The sequence below is a fragment of the Gorilla gorilla genome, chromosome 11 (assembly GCF_029281585.2).
Source record: "Gorilla gorilla gorilla isolate KB3781 chromosome 11, NHGRI_mGorGor1-v2.1_pri, whole genome shotgun sequence".
In the NCBI taxonomy this organism is placed as follows: Eukaryota; Metazoa; Chordata; class Mammalia; order Primates; family Hominidae; genus Gorilla; species Gorilla gorilla.
The window spans coordinates 29,067,763-29,084,540 of NC_073235.2; the positions used below are offsets into that span (position 1 = coordinate 29,067,763).

General features: G+C 43.6%; 2 protein-coding genes across 6 annotated transcripts in view; one reads left to right on the forward strand and one right to left on the reverse strand.

The window, feature by feature from the left end:
- IWS1 (interacts with SUPT6H, CTD assembly factor 1) overlaps window positions 1–12,708 on the reverse strand; it is a 46,401-nt gene extending 33,693 nt beyond the window's left edge. The window contains exons 1-2 of one of the 5 annotated variants that reach the window (XM_019022523.3): window positions 12,232–12,708; window positions 9,230–9,345 (exon numbers count right to left, since the gene is read on the reverse strand). In XM_019022523.3, the coding sequence (XP_018878068.2) occupies window positions 9,230–9,345; window positions 12,232–12,280 (165 nt within the window). In that variant the 5' untranslated portion in view covers window positions 12,281–12,708. Of the gene's footprint in view, window positions 1–9,229; window positions 9,346–11,770 lie in introns of all 5 variants that reach the window. The other 4 variants (XM_004032516.5, XM_055380667.2, XM_055380668.2 and 1 more) reach the window with 4 other exon arrangements.
- A 2,881-nt stretch (window positions 12,709–15,589) lies between these two features.
- Window positions 15,590–16,530, forward strand: LOC101154270 (large ribosomal subunit protein eL6-like). Its single transcript, XM_055380670.2, has one exon. It carries the CDS (start codon window positions 15,619–15,621, stop codon window positions 16,483–16,485), a length of 867 nt encoding a protein of 288 aa, XP_055236645.1. The 5' UTR covers window positions 15,590–15,618; the 3' UTR covers window positions 16,486–16,530.
- Window positions 16,531–16,778: the final 248 nt, after the last annotated feature.

The window sequence follows — 16,778 nt, forward strand, 5'->3', positions numbered from 1 at the left end:
TAGTGCTTCTTGAGAGCCCAGACCTCGAGACTCTCCAAAGCAGGGTTGTAATATGCCCCTGCTCGCCAAGCCCTTGGCAGTGGGAACTGAGCTGTGACACCCTTGGGGCTCTGCAGTTCCTGGCATCTCCGAGTTTTCAGGCACCACCACATCCCCCTCGTCTGGACACCGGTGCCTTCTATGGAAATTGCTGCGGCACACTGTGTCCAGCTGCAGCCTCACACGGAGCCAGCGCCTGTGTTGGTGCCTGGAGCTGCCCGCCCGCTGCAGCAGCTGACCCGCCTGGCTGTGTGCTGTAACCAGACCCTGCACTCACTCATTCACACACCCCTTGCCTGCAGAGGCCGGTAGCAAAAACCAAGCGCAGCCTGCCAGGCCGCAGCCTGCCAGGCCGAGTGGGCAGGGTGAGTCCAGGCGAATCCAAGTGAGCCCGGAGCCCAGCTAGGCCCAAGCAGGGGCACTGCTGACCCCAGAGGTTTCCTGCCAACCGGAAGTGGCACTCTCCAAAAAAATCCTGCATCACAAGTAACATGTTCAATTCTCCATGTCACTAAATATTCTTTGAAAGCAATTCCAACAGCTGCATTGCCATTTTTATAAATGTTCTATTTACAGTTTAATCGCTCATTTTCTACATTGTTGAGTATTTCTTGTTTCCTTTCTTATGTTTATTACACCTCATTTGTCCATTTCAGTGTTTTCAACCCAAGGGCGGTTCTGGGTCTTCACCCAAGGCGTTAGTGGGAAATTCGAGGGGCTGTTTTTGGTCATCAATGATGGGGAGGATGTGTTACTAGCATTTCATTTAATGCCCAGTAACCAAGATGCTAAATGTCCTGTTAATATACAGGCATGCCCCCAAATATCCACAACTGGCTTGCTAAGAATCTCTTGTTCAGGAAAGCAACACAAGGCTGCTCTCTCTGGAGGTGTGGCCACAGGCAGGACCCAGAGGACCTCACCCATACACACATAGAGGAAACTCCATGAGATGAAAGAGCTCAATGGGCCCAATACAGATTGCGCTAACAGACAAGAGAAGCATAATAGGTCCCTTTGGGATTTAAACTGGGGAATATGCAAAAGTCTGACCAATCTGTAAGAGATAAACATGAAGTCAAACAAGGACTTTTGGCATCACAGAATGAGAAGCTCTACTGACCTCCCCAGTGAAAATTATTAAAAACAACCACTTAAAGCCTCTACAAATGGTCCTAACGGCAAAGGGCAAATGAAGAAACGCCTACACAAATTCCACAAGAGAGATTACTTGAACCAAGGTCAATCCCTCCTTCCAACCTCACAATTCAGTGAGGCTGACTCCACTCCAGATTGCTGCAGCCAGAAATACAGAGTTCCTTCTCCATCCTGCTTCAGTTAGAGGGCTTCCTTCCCAGGAAGAGCAGGGCATCAGCATCTCTCATCCAGCTCCCCAGTGCCTGTTGCTGTGGCTAAGTTCCGAAAGACTGCAGTTGAGAAGTGGAGATTCCCATCTTTTGCCCAACCCTCACTTGCTTAAAGAAGGCTCTACCTTGGGTGGACCACACTGAGAATACTGGGGCCCTAATCACCCTTGGGCCGGCTTGTGAGACCATGCCAAGAGATGCAAGCTGAAAGGATTTCAGGTTACTAACTCATTCCCACTCCTCCACCCCCTACCCAGAGCTCAGTGTTTAAAAAAATACAGAAGGCAGCCTAGGCAACGTGGCAAAACTCCATGTCTACAACACAAAAATTAGCTGGGCGTGTGGTGTATGCCTGTGGTCCCAACCACTAAGAAGTCTGAGGCAGGAGAATCTCTTCAACCTGGGCAGTGAGCCGAGATCGCGTCATGGCACTCCAGCCTGGGCGACAGTGAGACTCCGCACCCCGCCCCCGCAATACACACACACAAAATAGAAAAGGAGAAAACAGCTGAATAGAATTACTAGACATAAGCTCAATGAGGAAAAAAAGAGGACTTCAACAATACTATAAACCAACTAAATCAGATAGCTAAAGAAACAGGCCTGGCACAATGGCTCACACGTCTAATCCCAGTACTGCTGAGAGGCCAGGGTGGGAGGAACCACTTGAGGTCAGGAGTTCAAGACCAGCCTGGGCAACATAGCAAAATCCCTCTCTACAAAAATTTTAAAATTAGCCAGGCATGATGGTACACAACTGTAGTCCTGGCTACTCAGGGGTATGAGGCAGGAAGACTGCTTGTGACCAGGAGTTCAAGGTTACAATGAGCCATAATTTTTTCACATGCCCGCTGTGTCAAAGTGAGCCACAAATACACCACTGCACTCCAACCTAGGCAACAGAAGAGACCTTTCTTAAAAACAAAACAAAACCTTTATTCAACAATATATATTCTTATTAAGCGCATGGAACATTCTCCAGGATAGACTATGTGCTAGGCCCTAAAACAAACCTTGACAAATTTAAAAGAATAGCAATATACAAGGTTTGTTCCCCCACTACAATGAAATAAAATTAGAAATAGTAGGAAAAATGTTTAGAAACAATATGAATATGAAATTAGTAAGATAATTCCATTTACTAAACATCAAAGAGAATAACATAAATTTAACAAAGAAATCGAACATGTATACACGGAAAACTATAAATCACTGTTAAAAGCAATTAAACACTTAAATAGACATCCCATGTTCTTGGATGAACAGACTTTACACTATCAAGATGGCAATATTCCCCAAACTGGTCTACAGATTCGGTGCAATCCCCCATCAGAATCCCAGCTAACTTCTCTGCAGAAATCAACAAACTGATTCTAAAATACACAGGTAACTCCATGGGACCCAGATTGGCTAAAAGAATCTTGAAAAGAACAAATTAGGACTCATACTCTCCAATATCAAAACATACTACAAAGCAATAGTAGTTAATACACTAGTACAGGCACAAGGATAGATGCAGACATGAGTAAGTTTTTAAAGTCCAGAAATGAAGCCATATATCCTATGGTCAACAGATTTTCAACAAGGATGCCAAGACCATCCAATGGGGAAAGAACAGTCTTCTCAACAAATGGCAATGGGATAACTAGACAGCCAATGCAAAGAATAAAACTACACCCCAAAAAGTCAGGTAATAATTGCCGACAAGAGTATGGAGAAATCAGAACCCTTACACTCAGCTGGTGTGAATGTAAAATGGTGTAACCACTGTGGAAAATAGTCTGGCAGTTCCTCAAATGATTACACAGAATTACGTTATGAGCCAGCAATTACCTCCCTAGGAATAAACCCAAGAGAACTGAAAACATATGTCTACAAAAAATTCGTACACAAATGTTTATAGCAGCATTATTCATAATACCAAAAGAAACAATCCAAATGTCATCAGCTGATGAATGGATAAACAAAATATAGTATATCCATATAATGGAATATTATTTACCACAAAAAGGAACAAAGTACTGATGTGTGCTACAACATGGCTACACCCTGAAAATATTATGCTAAGTGAAATAAGTCACAAAAGACCATATTTTACCATTCCATTTGTAAGACATGTCCAGAACAAGGACTTCTATGAGACAGAAAGTATATCAGTGGTTGCTGAGGACTGTGGGGTGAGGAGGGGTAGGCAAATGGAAGAGGAGGTTAGAAAGGTAACAGCAAAAGCGTTTCTCAGGTGATGAAATTCTAAAACCAACTGTGGCGATAGGTGGGCTACTATGAAATACTAAAGATCACTGAATTGCACAAATTGTATAGTATGTAAATTGATCTCAATAGAGCCCTTTTTTGGGCCAGGCACGGTGCTCATACCTATAATCCCAGCACTTTGGGAGGCCAAGGCGGGCGGATGGCTTGAGCTCAGGAGCTTGACATCACCCTAGGCAACAAGGCAAAACCCCACTGCTACTATAAATACAAAAATTAGCTGGGCATACTGGCGCATGCCTGTGGTCTCAGCTACTTGGGAGGCTGAGGTCTGGATCACTTAAGCGTGGGAGGTTGAGGCTGCAGTGAGCTGTGATTGTGCCACTACACTCCAGGCCGGGCGACAGTGTAAGATTCTGCCTCAAAAAAGAAAAAGAAAAAGAAAAGCTGCTTTTTAAAGGACAGGCGATTCTTTTTTTTTTTTTTTTTTTGAGGCAGAGTTTTGCTCTCATTGCCCAGGCTGGAGTACAATGGCGTGATCTCAGATCACTGCAACCTCTGCCTCCCAGGTACAAGTGATTCTCCGGCCTCAGCCTCCCGAGTAGCTGGGATTATAGGAGCCTGTCACCACGCCTGGCTAATTTTTTGTATTTTTAGTAGAGACGGGGTTTCACCACCACGTTGGCCAGGCTGGTCTCGAACTCTTGACCTCAGGGGATCCACCCACCTCGGCCTCCTAAAGTGCTGGGATTACAGGCGTCACTCACCGCACCCGGCCCAAGACAGGTGATCTTTTTAAAGATCAACGTTGGTGCAAAAAAACCCATGATGAACAAAATATTTAAAATGTGAAGACAGGATAACCGGTACTGGTTTTTCCTTTTCCCTCTGGCTCAAATATAGACCAACACAGCATTGTTACTGATCCTAACTTTAAGATTTTGATATTTTGTTCATTTTTTTGCATTCATTTTGAGTTTTAAAATATCATTTATCTTGATTACTGAGTGTTTTTCAAATCTTGGAGAAAAAAATAAAGCCAACCATACAAGAATAAACAGAGATGTTATTAGAAATGGCCATTAGGCAGGGCCATCAATGACAGATGGACAGAACAAGCTACCTAGACAGAAAGATTTACAGCCTATTACATACATGTGTTACAGTAAACTCTTGTTTTCTTAAGGTAGTCTGATATGAGACTTGTTCTGTCACCTGTCTGAGATTATTTATAGACATATACAATTACTTTAAGAAAAAATAAGTTTTTTTTTAATAACTAAAGGAGCTTTCTAATAAAGTGGTTAAGAAATCTTCAAAAATTACTGGTCTTCAAAATCTTATCAGTATTTCCTATACTGACCACTATCTTAAAGATTGTGTGTATATGTGTGTGTGTGTGTGTGTGTGTGTGTGTGTGTGCACTGAGTAAATACTATAGGTGAAATGAATTTTAAAAAAAATACTAGCCTAAATTCTAAAATACAGATAAGGGGTTTTAAAAAAAAAAAAAGTACCATTATTGGGAAAATTATGCTGTGAGTACCATCTTATGGTAGCAAAATAATGGCCCCTCAAAAATGTCCACGTTCTAACCCTTGGAACCTGTGAATATGTCACTTTACATGCAAGGGACTGTGCAGATGTAATTAAGGTAAGGACCTTGAAATAGGGACATTACCCTGGATTATCCAGGTAGGCCCAATTATAATTACAAAGGTTCTTACAGGAGGGATACAGGAAGGTCAGAGTAAGAGAGAGATATGATGACAGAAAGAAGAGGTCAGAAAATGAGTTCTGAAGATGCTATGCTGCTGGTTTTGAAGATGGAGGAAGGAGCCTCAGCCAAGAAATGCAGGTAGCCACTACAAACTGAAGAAAGCAAGGAAACGTATCTTCCCTCAGAGAAGAACACAGCCCCGGGACACCTTGATTTTAGTCCAGTGAGACCCATTTTGGACTTGACCTCCAGAATTATAAGATAATTTTTCGTTGTTTTAAGCCACCAAGTTGTATCAAGTTGTTACAGCCTCAAGAGGAAACTAGTATCTTTTAGGCTTTGGACCTGTAATTTGTACTGCCCCATTTTTTTTTGTTTTGTTTTTGTTTTTGAGACAGAGTCTCGCTCTGTCACCAGGCTGGAGTGCAGTGGCGTGATCTCTACTCACTGCAACCTCCACCTCCCGGGTTCAAGAGATTCTCCTGCCTCAGCCTCCTAGGTAGCTGGGACTACAGGCGCAAACCACCACGCCTGGCTAATTTTTGTATTTTTAGTAGAGACGGGGTTTCACCATGTTGGCCAGGATGGTCTCGATCTCTTGACCTCATGATCCACCCACCTCGGCCTCCCAAAGTGCTGGGATTACAGGCAAGGGCCACCACGCCCGGCCTTTGCACTGCTTCATTTAATGCAACCGTACTCTTTTAACATCCCATTACTTCTAAAAAAAATTTTTAATGAGAAAACAAAATGTCTTCTTAAAAGCCATTTTAAACAGGCAAAAGAACATTCATTAATACAGAACTCAACACTTATACACAGTACAACTGGCACTCTTGAAGTACTAGTGGTTTAGCAAATTACCATAACCTTCCTGGAGAGGAATTTCTATGAAGAGCCTTAAAATGTCTTAGTCACTAATCTCGTTAATTCTCCTGGCAGCTTTCTAAGGGAACAATAAAAAATGATCACAAATGTTTATGTACAAAAATCTTCAGGGCAGCTTCAGTTATTTAATACAATAGCTAAACAGCATAAATGACAACAATTAGAAAATTGCTGAATAAGTGATGCTGCATCCATATTGTGAAACCATTAAACATTATGCTTATTGAGAATCTTTAATGACGTGGGGAAACACTTAAAAGTATCATCTTAAGTGAAGAGATAAAAATAATACATAGGCTGGGAACAGTGGCTCACACCTGTAATCCCAGCACTTTGGGAGGCCAAGGCCGGTGGATCACAAGGTCAGGAGTTTGAGACCAGCCTGGCCAACATGGTGAAACCCTGTCTCTACTAAAAATACTAAAAATCAGGCGTGGTAGCGCACTGTAATCCCAGCTACTCCGGAGGCTGAGGCAGGAGAATTGCTTGAACCTGGGAGGCGGAGGTTGCAGTGAGCCAAGATCACGTCACTGCACTCCAGCCTGGGACAGAGTGAGACTCTGTCTCAAAATATATAGATAGAAAGACACAAAATATATATAATAACATCTCAAGTAAAGTTAAAATATATAGACGTCATATACCTGGGACAGAATGAAACTGCAGGAGAAATAATGTGAAAAGGCTCATAGTCATTTCTGTAGTTGGACTATGCTGGTTTTAATTTTTTTCTTTAAACTTTACAGATGCAGGAGCGCCTCAACTTATTATGGGGTTACAGCCTGATAAACCCATAGTAAGCTGAAAATATAATTAAGCCAAAAATGCATTTCATACATCTAATCTACCAAACATCACAGCTTAGCCTAGCCTACCTTAGATGTGCTCCAAACATTACAGAGGTAAGATCTACGGTTGGACAAAATCACCCAACACAAAACCTATTTTATAATAGAATGTTGAGTATCTCATGTAATTTACTGAATACAGTGAAAAAACAGAACGGTTGTATGGGTACTCAAAGTATACATACAGCACTTGCAACATCGCAAAGTTGAAAATTTTTAAGTCAAACTATAGTTTAAGTCTGGGACAGTCGGTGATTTCCAAATTTTCAAAAACAGCCACACTTATTTATTTAGAATCCGTATTATAAAAAAATAAAGATGCTTAGGGTAACCTGAACTTGTAACTGCACCATGAGGCCATGAGATGACTACCCTACTGGGCTCTAAACTGACTGTGGTTAATCTCTGAATGCTGTTTCCAAAGAGGAAACTTAAAATATCATGCACTAAATGCACTGGCTGTAACAACATATACATTATTAAGTAACTTCCAACTATCAATTAAAATATTGGAATTTATTCTGAATGTTTAAAAGCACAGAAAAAACCTGAGTGACATCAAAATATATAAAAGATGAGCCTTTTCCACACCCGCATTTAGTTCTCTGACCTCCCCTACCCCTTAATGACCCCACTTCAGTTCCACTGGCTCCTTGAAGATATCAAGCACACTCTCACCTTGGGGTCTTTGCCAGGGATGTTCTTCCCCTAAACGTCCATATCCACACAGCTATTCCTTTGCCTCCCTTCACACCTTGGTTCAAATGTCACTTTCTTAATAAAAGACCTATATGGTCCCTATTTAACACCAAAGCCTGCCCTCCATCCTTTGTTCTGTTCTAATTATCTGTTTTCTTCACAGCATTTGTTATCTTCTAGCAGACTACACAATTAAAAAAAAAAATGTTTATTGCTTAATGTCTTTCTCCTCCTACTGGAAAAACAAACCTAAGAAGAGAAGGATTTTAACTTCTAGTCACTGATAAGTCCAAAGCACCTGCAAAAAGAGTCTGACACATATTAGGTGCTCAATAAATACCTGTTGAATGTATGATATGCTAATGTTGCTGTCAAAGGACAGAGTCAATATAATCTCTAATCACACCTACTAAAAATTGGACAATTTTCTGCATATGTGTAATCAAGAAAAATATAAGGCATAGAAAGTTCTTAAATCTTTGCATCTTTATCATTCCTATTTGTTTCAGTCGTATCTACCGAAGACTTACGGCGAACTTATTGAAAAATTTCCCAATTTTATCTTGTTAACATGATGTATAAACAGAAAGGAAAATAAAGCAGTTCTGAAATATTTATGTATTAGGGCAAATACGTTAAAATGTACACAAAACCCAATACTACTCCGTATTATTAAACAAAAACAGCTCTTAAAATTATATTTGCAGGCCAGGTGTGGTGGCTCACGCCTGTAATCCTAGCATTTTGAGAGGCTGAGGTGGGCAGATCACTTGAGGTCAGGAGTTTGAGACCAGCCTGGCCAACATGGTGAAACCCCATCTCTACCCTGAAAACAAAAATAGCTGGAAGTGGTGGCCTGTGCCTGTAGTCCCAGCTACTCGGGAGGCTATGAGGTGGGAGGATGGCTTGAGCCCAGGAGGCAGAGGCTGCAGTGAGCCACGGTCTCACCACTGTACTCCAGCCTGTGTTACAGAGTCAGACCCTGTCTCAAAAAAAAAAAACCATTATTATTACATACATTATATACACCGTAACAGTTCAAAATCAGAAGGGCAAATGCTGACATAAATTTTGACAGGTGATAACCCCCATAACTTTCTATTTCAAGTGGTGTTTCTTCAGATTGCAAATGCTCAATGCCCCACTATGACATTATTGCAGAATAGGGAAACTTAGTCAAATATCAAAGGCCGGGCCCATTTTCTGAATCAATACGCACAGTTGAAAACTGCCTAACATTTGAAATGTGACCCAATCAGAACATATTTCACTGTGATTTCAACAATAACCAGACCATCCCTATTTATTTTTCAAGCAGTTTTCTATTAACTTATGCTCCTTTACTCTCAGAGATTAAACCCTAAACTCTGTCACAGAGATTCTGTAACTCCTATAATATAACAGATCTCACAGAACGCAAGGGTAAAGCCCTCCCAAAGATGTTGGTTAGCCAATACCTCTGAATGACGTTCTACACTTCCAGTGTCTGATCCGGAGTGTTGCTCATTTACATCATCCTCACCGTCTGACCCTGAATCCCGTTCATCCTGTACTGGGGTAGCACCACCATCATCTGATTAAAAACAAAACAAAAACCAACTTATGGTGTAAGATGAATGACATCTACAGTGAAATGAACACACTGAATCAGGAATAACGTAAGTGCAAAAGTTACCACTGAGGAAGCATTAACTAAAGATGCTAATATTTTGAATAAGGTAATACAATACTCATACAAACACCAACAAGCATAACACGTACTGTGAAATACGTGGCAGCAAAACTACACCATAAAAACAATTTGTAGCTTAAGAAACAACACTAAACACCAAGTCAACAATTTATTTCAACTTCATGTTAAAATTGGGTCTTTCTCTCCATGGCATTTATCACCTTCTAATATACCACCTGAAGTTATTTTGTTTAACGTGGGTCTTCTTCACTTGAATGAAAATGCCACAAGAACAGGGATTTTGGTTCACTGCTAAATCTCTGGAGCCCAGAACACTGCCTAGTACCTGATATACAGTAAGTATTTGTTTACAAATGAAGAACACAAGGAACTCCAGTCCAAAACAAGTGAAAATCCATTCAAGAAAAGCACATATAAAATGGTAAATACAAACTGTTACCTAACTTTCTATTTTTGTAGAGATGGGATCTTGCTATGTTGCCCAGGCTGGTCTCAAACTCCCGGCCTCAAGCAATCCTCCTGCCTTTGCCTCCTAAAGTGCTGGGATTACACCCAGCCCCAATACTTTAAAAAATACAGAGTAAAATCGTATTTTAACCTATGTACATGTATTACATATAATTACTTTTTTTTTTTTTTTTGGAGACACAGTTTTGCTCTTTTTGCCCAGGCTGGAGTGCAATGGCGTGATCTCAGCTCACTGCAACCTCCACCCCGCGGGTTCAACAAGTGATTCTCCTGCCTCAGCCTCCTGAGTATCTGGGATTACAGGCGCCCGCCACCATGCCTGGCTAATTTTTTGTATTTTTAGTAGAGATGGGCTTTCACCACGTTGGCCAGGCTGGTCTCAAACTCCTGACCTCAGGTGATCCGCCCACCTCGGCCTCCCGAAGTGCCGGGATTACAGGCGTGAGCCACCGTGCTCGGTCTACTTTTTAAAAAGTAACTTAAAAACACAAATGAATGGAAAAAAAACTATTTTGAAAGTATCAGGAAAGTGTTTTTTGTTTTGTTTTGTTTTTTTGAGACAGAGTCTTGCTCTGTCGCCCAGGCTGGAGTGCAGTGGTGCAACTTCGGCTCACTGCAACCTCTGCCTCCCGGGCTCAGGGCTCAAAGGATCCTCCCACTTCAGCCTCCTGAGTAACCGGGACTACAGGTGTACGCCACCACACTCGGCTAATTTTTGCATTTTTTGTAGAGACGAAGTAGGGGGGTGGGGTAGGGGCGTAGGGGGGTGGGGTATGGGCATGGGGGGTGGGGGTGGGGGTGGTCTCACTGTGTTGCCCAGGCTGGTCTCGAACTCCTGGGCTCAAGCCATCGGCCGCCTACGCCTCCCAAAGTGCTGGGATTACAGGCATAAGCCACCGTACCTGGCTTAGGAAAGTGTTTTTAAGCAGTGCATGCTTGGAAAACCCTTTGCAGTCATTACAATTCACTGTCCTACGTAAGGAAAAGCAATGAACTCAAAACAGTAAAGGGCTTAACGCTTAAACAATTATTTAAGCACTCAAGTTTTCTTTTTAATTTTCAATTTTTGTGGGTACATAGAGGGTGTATTTATTTATGGTGTATTTAAGAACTTTTGTAACAGAACGCCCCAACATGACTAGCACACAAAGGGAAAGCAAATGCGACGTGTTTCCCACACCAGGTTCTGCCTCACTTATCCTTAATCTCAGGTGCCAAGCACCGTGCCAGCAGAGTGGGCCCCAGTAAGAGTTTACAGAATAAACAAACAGTAAAGAAAAGAGACCAAACTTCGGTGAGGAGGAAGAGGAACGATCTCAAGGTGGAGGAAAGGCACAAAAACCACCAGTAAGTGCCAGAAGCGCATTCCTTACTCTATGCATGCAACTGAAACATGGGTCCTGCACTTAGGTCCGGTGTTGCAAGCAAGATTAAACCACTCCTAACTAGGAGTGAAAAGTCTAGGAAGGATCCCCCGCCCCATCGCCCCTTGGATTCTCCAACTACTCAACTACTGAAAACTCTCTTTAACAGAAGACACCTCTCCTTCCCCTTCCCTAGCACTTTGCACACAATAGGAGCTTAACATATGAAAGTGACTTCCCAATTTCAGCAAAAACCTTCGCCGATTCAGAAGAAAGCTTTCCCACCAGAATCCCCTCTCCAACGTTCTAGCTTCGACGCTTGCAGCTGGTCAGAGGGCTCTTGCCCTCCTCGGGCCGGGTCGCGGGAGGGAAGGTCTCGGGGGCCTCCTTGCCCCCACCCGCGGGGTGCCAGGCCAAGCCCCGCCGAGTAACTGCTCCGCCTCCCAGCCCGGTCCCCCAGGTCCCTGCCCCACCTGACTGGTCGCCGCTGTAATATTCCGAGTCCATGGCAGGCGGACTCTCAGCGGGGAGTGTCCGCGCCCCGCGCCGCCCCCGTCACCTCCTTCCAGGCGGTGTGACCCCGGATGGCGCGGCTAAGTGTTCAGAGACCCCCGCCCGACCGGAGAACTTAACGGGTGCGGAGGGTAAGAAAGCGGCAGCGGCAAAGGCGAATTCTTTGACCTGGAAGCCCCGGCGGAAAACGCCGTACCCGGCAGGCTGGCGGGCGGGCAGGCATACGAGCCGGCGCTCTACTTCCTAGAAGCACCGCTAGGGCCAAAATGGCGTCTGCCCACGACCCTCAAAGGAATGCAGCGCGCAGGCGCCGCAACCCGTCAACCGGCCAATGAGAAGACGCAACAGCAATGACGCCAGGCACGGCCGGAAAGGAGACTCCTGGGAAAATTGAGCTGGAACTCGGGCTTTAGTTAAATACCTTCCTCGGGTGGATCCTGGTCTGACCCCCGTGGAAATAACGTTATCATTGATTCTTTATCATTTCCTAGATTCTGTGTCCGTGCCTTGTTTGAAGAGCTTTTGAGACACTCTTCCGAAAAATGAAGACCTGCTCAAATGACTTTTCCGTCATTCAGCCAAACCACTGTCTTTCCCGTCAGGCCCAGAGGCGCCTGGTTCCCGCCCGCAGTAGGCAAGAAAGCGGGCGTTGCTCACTGGGACTTGTAGTATGACGACCGCGAGCTGTGATGCGTTGCTAACTGGCGCGATCCACAGCGCCTCCTCTCCCGGCGTCTTCCTCTCTTTCATTCTAAACAACGATTTAATTTCCTTGTTAAGAAGCCATTTAGCCAACAGTAAGAAGTACACGTCTTTGCTTACAGAAGAGTTCCCCTGATGAAACACCGAGGAAGGTGAAGTTGAACTTTACCTGAGCCCTGTGTTCCTGGAAAACAGCGGTGATTAAGAAACCCCCTCATCTATTTGTGTTTCTGGAACGGCACACTGTAAAGAACCACCCGTCTCCATGTGACTCAGATAAAACGCGTGCAGATGACCCCCTTGTTTGCCTGTGACAAGGCCAAACAGAGACCTTTCCCCTTTATTCTGAGCCAGTTAATAAAGCCAAACAGACCTTCCAAATTCCCGCTGATGATATCGAGTGATTAGTTGAGATTAGAACTCTCCTCCCCCCAACTAGTTAGACACAGAGAACATTTTCTGTTCACCTGACTGAAACTTCTCCCGATTGCAAAACAATCCCAACTGTCAATCATCCCACCTTCCTCCCTATAAAAGTCAAAACTACGCTGCCAAGACACTGATCATATCTGGAGTGCTCTCCCTATTGCAATAGGCTGAGTAAAATCCATTTCCTTACTTGTTCATTTTAGTCTTGGACAGAGAGGGGAACATTCTTGCCTTTGGATCGGAGGAGGGCCAGTAGAGGTTTAAGCAAAGACTCCCCAGGAGGTGTAGACATGTAGAAAAAGAGCCTTTTGTTACTACTGCAGATATCTGACCCTTCGTTAGCCAGTCAGAGTATGCTGGCAGAGCCCAATTATAGGGTCCTGAAGAGGACGTGGGAAGAGAAGAAAGGGGAGAAGTGGTTTCTCTCTGGAAATTCCCATTTTCATGCAAGAGAGTTCATGGATATTCCTTTCCGAAGTGGTGGAAACAGCATTGAATCCAAATTCCTTCTTTTCAGCTGTGGGAATGACATCTTCTCAGGCAGTCTTGAGAATCAAAAGAACAAAGAATTAGCAGTGTCCGAAACCAAATCACTTGATAGAAGATATCAAGGCTCTAAGCCCTCTTCTAAAGAGAAGGTGAGAGTACACCTGTGTAAATGGAGCAGGATTAATAGATCAAAATTCCAGGAAGAGGTTCAGTGGAAGAGAACCTTTTAGTTTCACCAGAGATGTAAGTCCAACAGTCAGGAAAGTGGTTGGGTTATAAACAATGCAATTGCCGGATGAGAATTACTGAATTTTAGCGTTAAAACTAACTGTACTGGTGGTTTGGAGAATGGATAGAAACACTCTGGACACACAACAATGTTCTTAGCTCTAGAAGCCTGCAAAGAAGCATCAGATCTAATTTTTGTACTCAGAAAGCCAACAATTTAGTGAGACAGGACAAGTCTTTCAAATGAATACAGAGCCTTAGTTAAAGCAGTGTGGTTGTCAGTGTAAACACAGCTTACGGAGAGTTCCCAGAGCTCCTTCCTACCAGCTGGCTGTCCCTCCTGGATCCTGGTAGAGAAATTCTGTAGTGGCACAGATGTGTCTTTCTGAGTCTTGGCTGCCTTACATTTTCAGGACTGCCATCTCCTTACCCATCACACCCCACCCCAGTGCAGTTGGCCCATGGCGGTGGTAGGGAGGCACCCAGAAGATAGGCTGTTTCCCACACCAAGGGTGCTAATGACAGAAGAATGGAGAGGCAAACTTGCAGCGGTCCACAATGCTTCCTCCCTTAACAGATAACCCAGAGACGCTGCATTCCCTAAGTGAATGTAAGATTTATTTGGAGACACTCTGAAGACATTGCCATCTGCTGAACATGTCAGGGAGCAAGAGGCCACATAATATAAACGACAGCCTGGCACCATCAGAGCTGTAGACTGGGGGCTTAGAGCCCTAGGCTGTGGGCCTATCACTGGGCTTATTGTACTTAGTGAGCTGGGACAAGCTACCAGCCTTCTATGAGCCTCAGTTTCCACGTGTATCAAATGAGAGGGTTGAATCAGGTTTCAAGTACTCTTAGCTTTTTTCTATGTCAGAGAAGCCAGGTCTCTAAGTCTGACCCAGCTTCTTGTGCTCGAGCCACTAGCAAGCCCTACCAGGGAAGACACAAATGAAACTTACTAGCTGCGTGACCTTGAGCAAGTTGCTGAACCTCTCTGTGCTTCAACGTCCTCATCTATAAGCTGGGGATAACAGTACCATTTATATCACAGAGTTGTCATGAAGCTAAATGCACATATATAATTATAATGTATAATATGTTATATATATTACTTGTATAATATTATACATGATATAATTATATATATTATATAATGATTCCTGGGACAGAATATTGTGAAATTAAATAATTCAAACTTTTTTTTTTTTTGAAATGGGATCTCTCTCTGTCACCCAGGCTGGAGTGCAGTGGCACAATCTTGGTTCACTGCAACCTTCGCCTCTTGGGTTCAAGCAATTCTCGTGCTTCAGCCTCCCTAGTAGCTGGGACTACAGGTGTGCACCACCACGCCTGGCTATTTTTTGTATTTTTAGTAGAGATGGGGTTTCACCATGTTGACCAGGCTGGTCTTGAACTCCTGGCCTCAGGTGATCCACCCACCTCGGTCTCCCAAAGTGCTAGGATTACAGACGTGAACCACTGCACCCAGCCAAATAATTCAAACTTAAAGCTGTTGGAACTTAAATTGTTCTGAGTCTTGAGAGGAATGTGACTATGCAGCCTGAGTCACATGGCATGCAGCTGCAACTTCTGCCATTTTTCCCCCTGTAAATAATTGAGACTAAGTGGTGCCAGAGATAAAACCCCCTCAGATCACTGCCCCTTCTACAGAGTAATAATGTCATCTTCCTTGGGATGCAGCAATCTGTAACCAATCAAATCACTGTAACATATGCACTGTCTTGTATGGAAAATATTATAATCCTGCTAAAATTTTTCTGTCTGTCTCTGTATAAGTAAAACCTTAACTTCTCCACTTTGGAACGCTGAACCCGTTCGTTTGGAGTTGAGGTCTCCTGGGTGGCTATCCGCACACTCAAATAAACTCTATGTGTAATCATATTTTATGCATCTTACTATTTAAGATTAGCAATATAGCTCTTTCCCATCTTGCAAGATGGCGGGTGAAAAAGTTGAGAAGCCAGATACTAAAGAGAAGAAACCCAAAGCCAAGAAGGTTGATGCTGGTGGCAAGGTGAAAAAGGGTAACCTCAAAGCTAAAAAGCCCAAGAAGGGGAAGCCCCGTTGCAGCCGCAACCCAGTCCTTGTCAGAGGAATTGGCAGGTATTCCCGATCTGCCATGTATTCCAGAAAGGCCATGTACAAGAGGAAATACTCAGCCGCTAAATCCAAGGTTGAAAAGAAAAAGAAGGAGAAGGTTCTTGCAACTGTTACAAAACCAGTTGGTGGTGACAAGAACGGCGGTACCCGGGTGGTTAAACTTCGCAAAATGCCTAGATATTATCCTACTGAAGATGTGCCTCGAAAGCTGTTGAGCCACGGCAAAAAACCCTTCAGTCAGCACGTGAGAAAACTGCGAGCCAGCATTACCCCCGGGACCATTCTGATCATCCTCACTGGACGCCACAGGGGCAAGAGGGTGGTTTTCCTGAAGCAGCTGGCTAGTGGCTTGTTACTTGTGACTGGACCTCTGGTCCTCAATCAAGTTCCTCTACGAAGAACACACCAGAAATTTGTCATTGCCACCTCAACCAAAATCGATATCAGCAATGTAAAAATCCCAAAACATCTTACTGATGCTTGCTTCAAGAAGAAGCAGCTGCGGAAGCCCAGACACCAGGAAGGTGAGATCTTCGACACAGAAAAAGACAAATATGAGATTACGGAGCAGCGCAAGATTGATCAGAAAGCTGTGGACTCACAAATTTTACCAAAAATCAAAGCTATTCCTCAGCTCCAGGGCTACCTGCGATCTGTGTTTGCCCTGACGAATGGAATTTATCCTCACAAATTGGTGTTCTAAATGTCTTAAGAACCTAATTAAATAGCTGACTACAAAAAAAAAAAAGAGTAGCAATATATATGTTAGCTATTATCATTATTATTAGGCATTGTGAAGATACAGAAAACTAACACATGATTCCTACCTTGAGAAGCTTACAATTCATTAGGAAGTACGGCTTTGAAAAAAGAAAATGCTAAGAGGTGAATTGTGTGATGTGGGTAACAAGTACCATGGGAATTAAAAGGAAGATGAGGCTAGAGTGAACAATCAGGTTGGCTTCCTTGGGGGAGGGTGCTTGAGGTGATATTTGA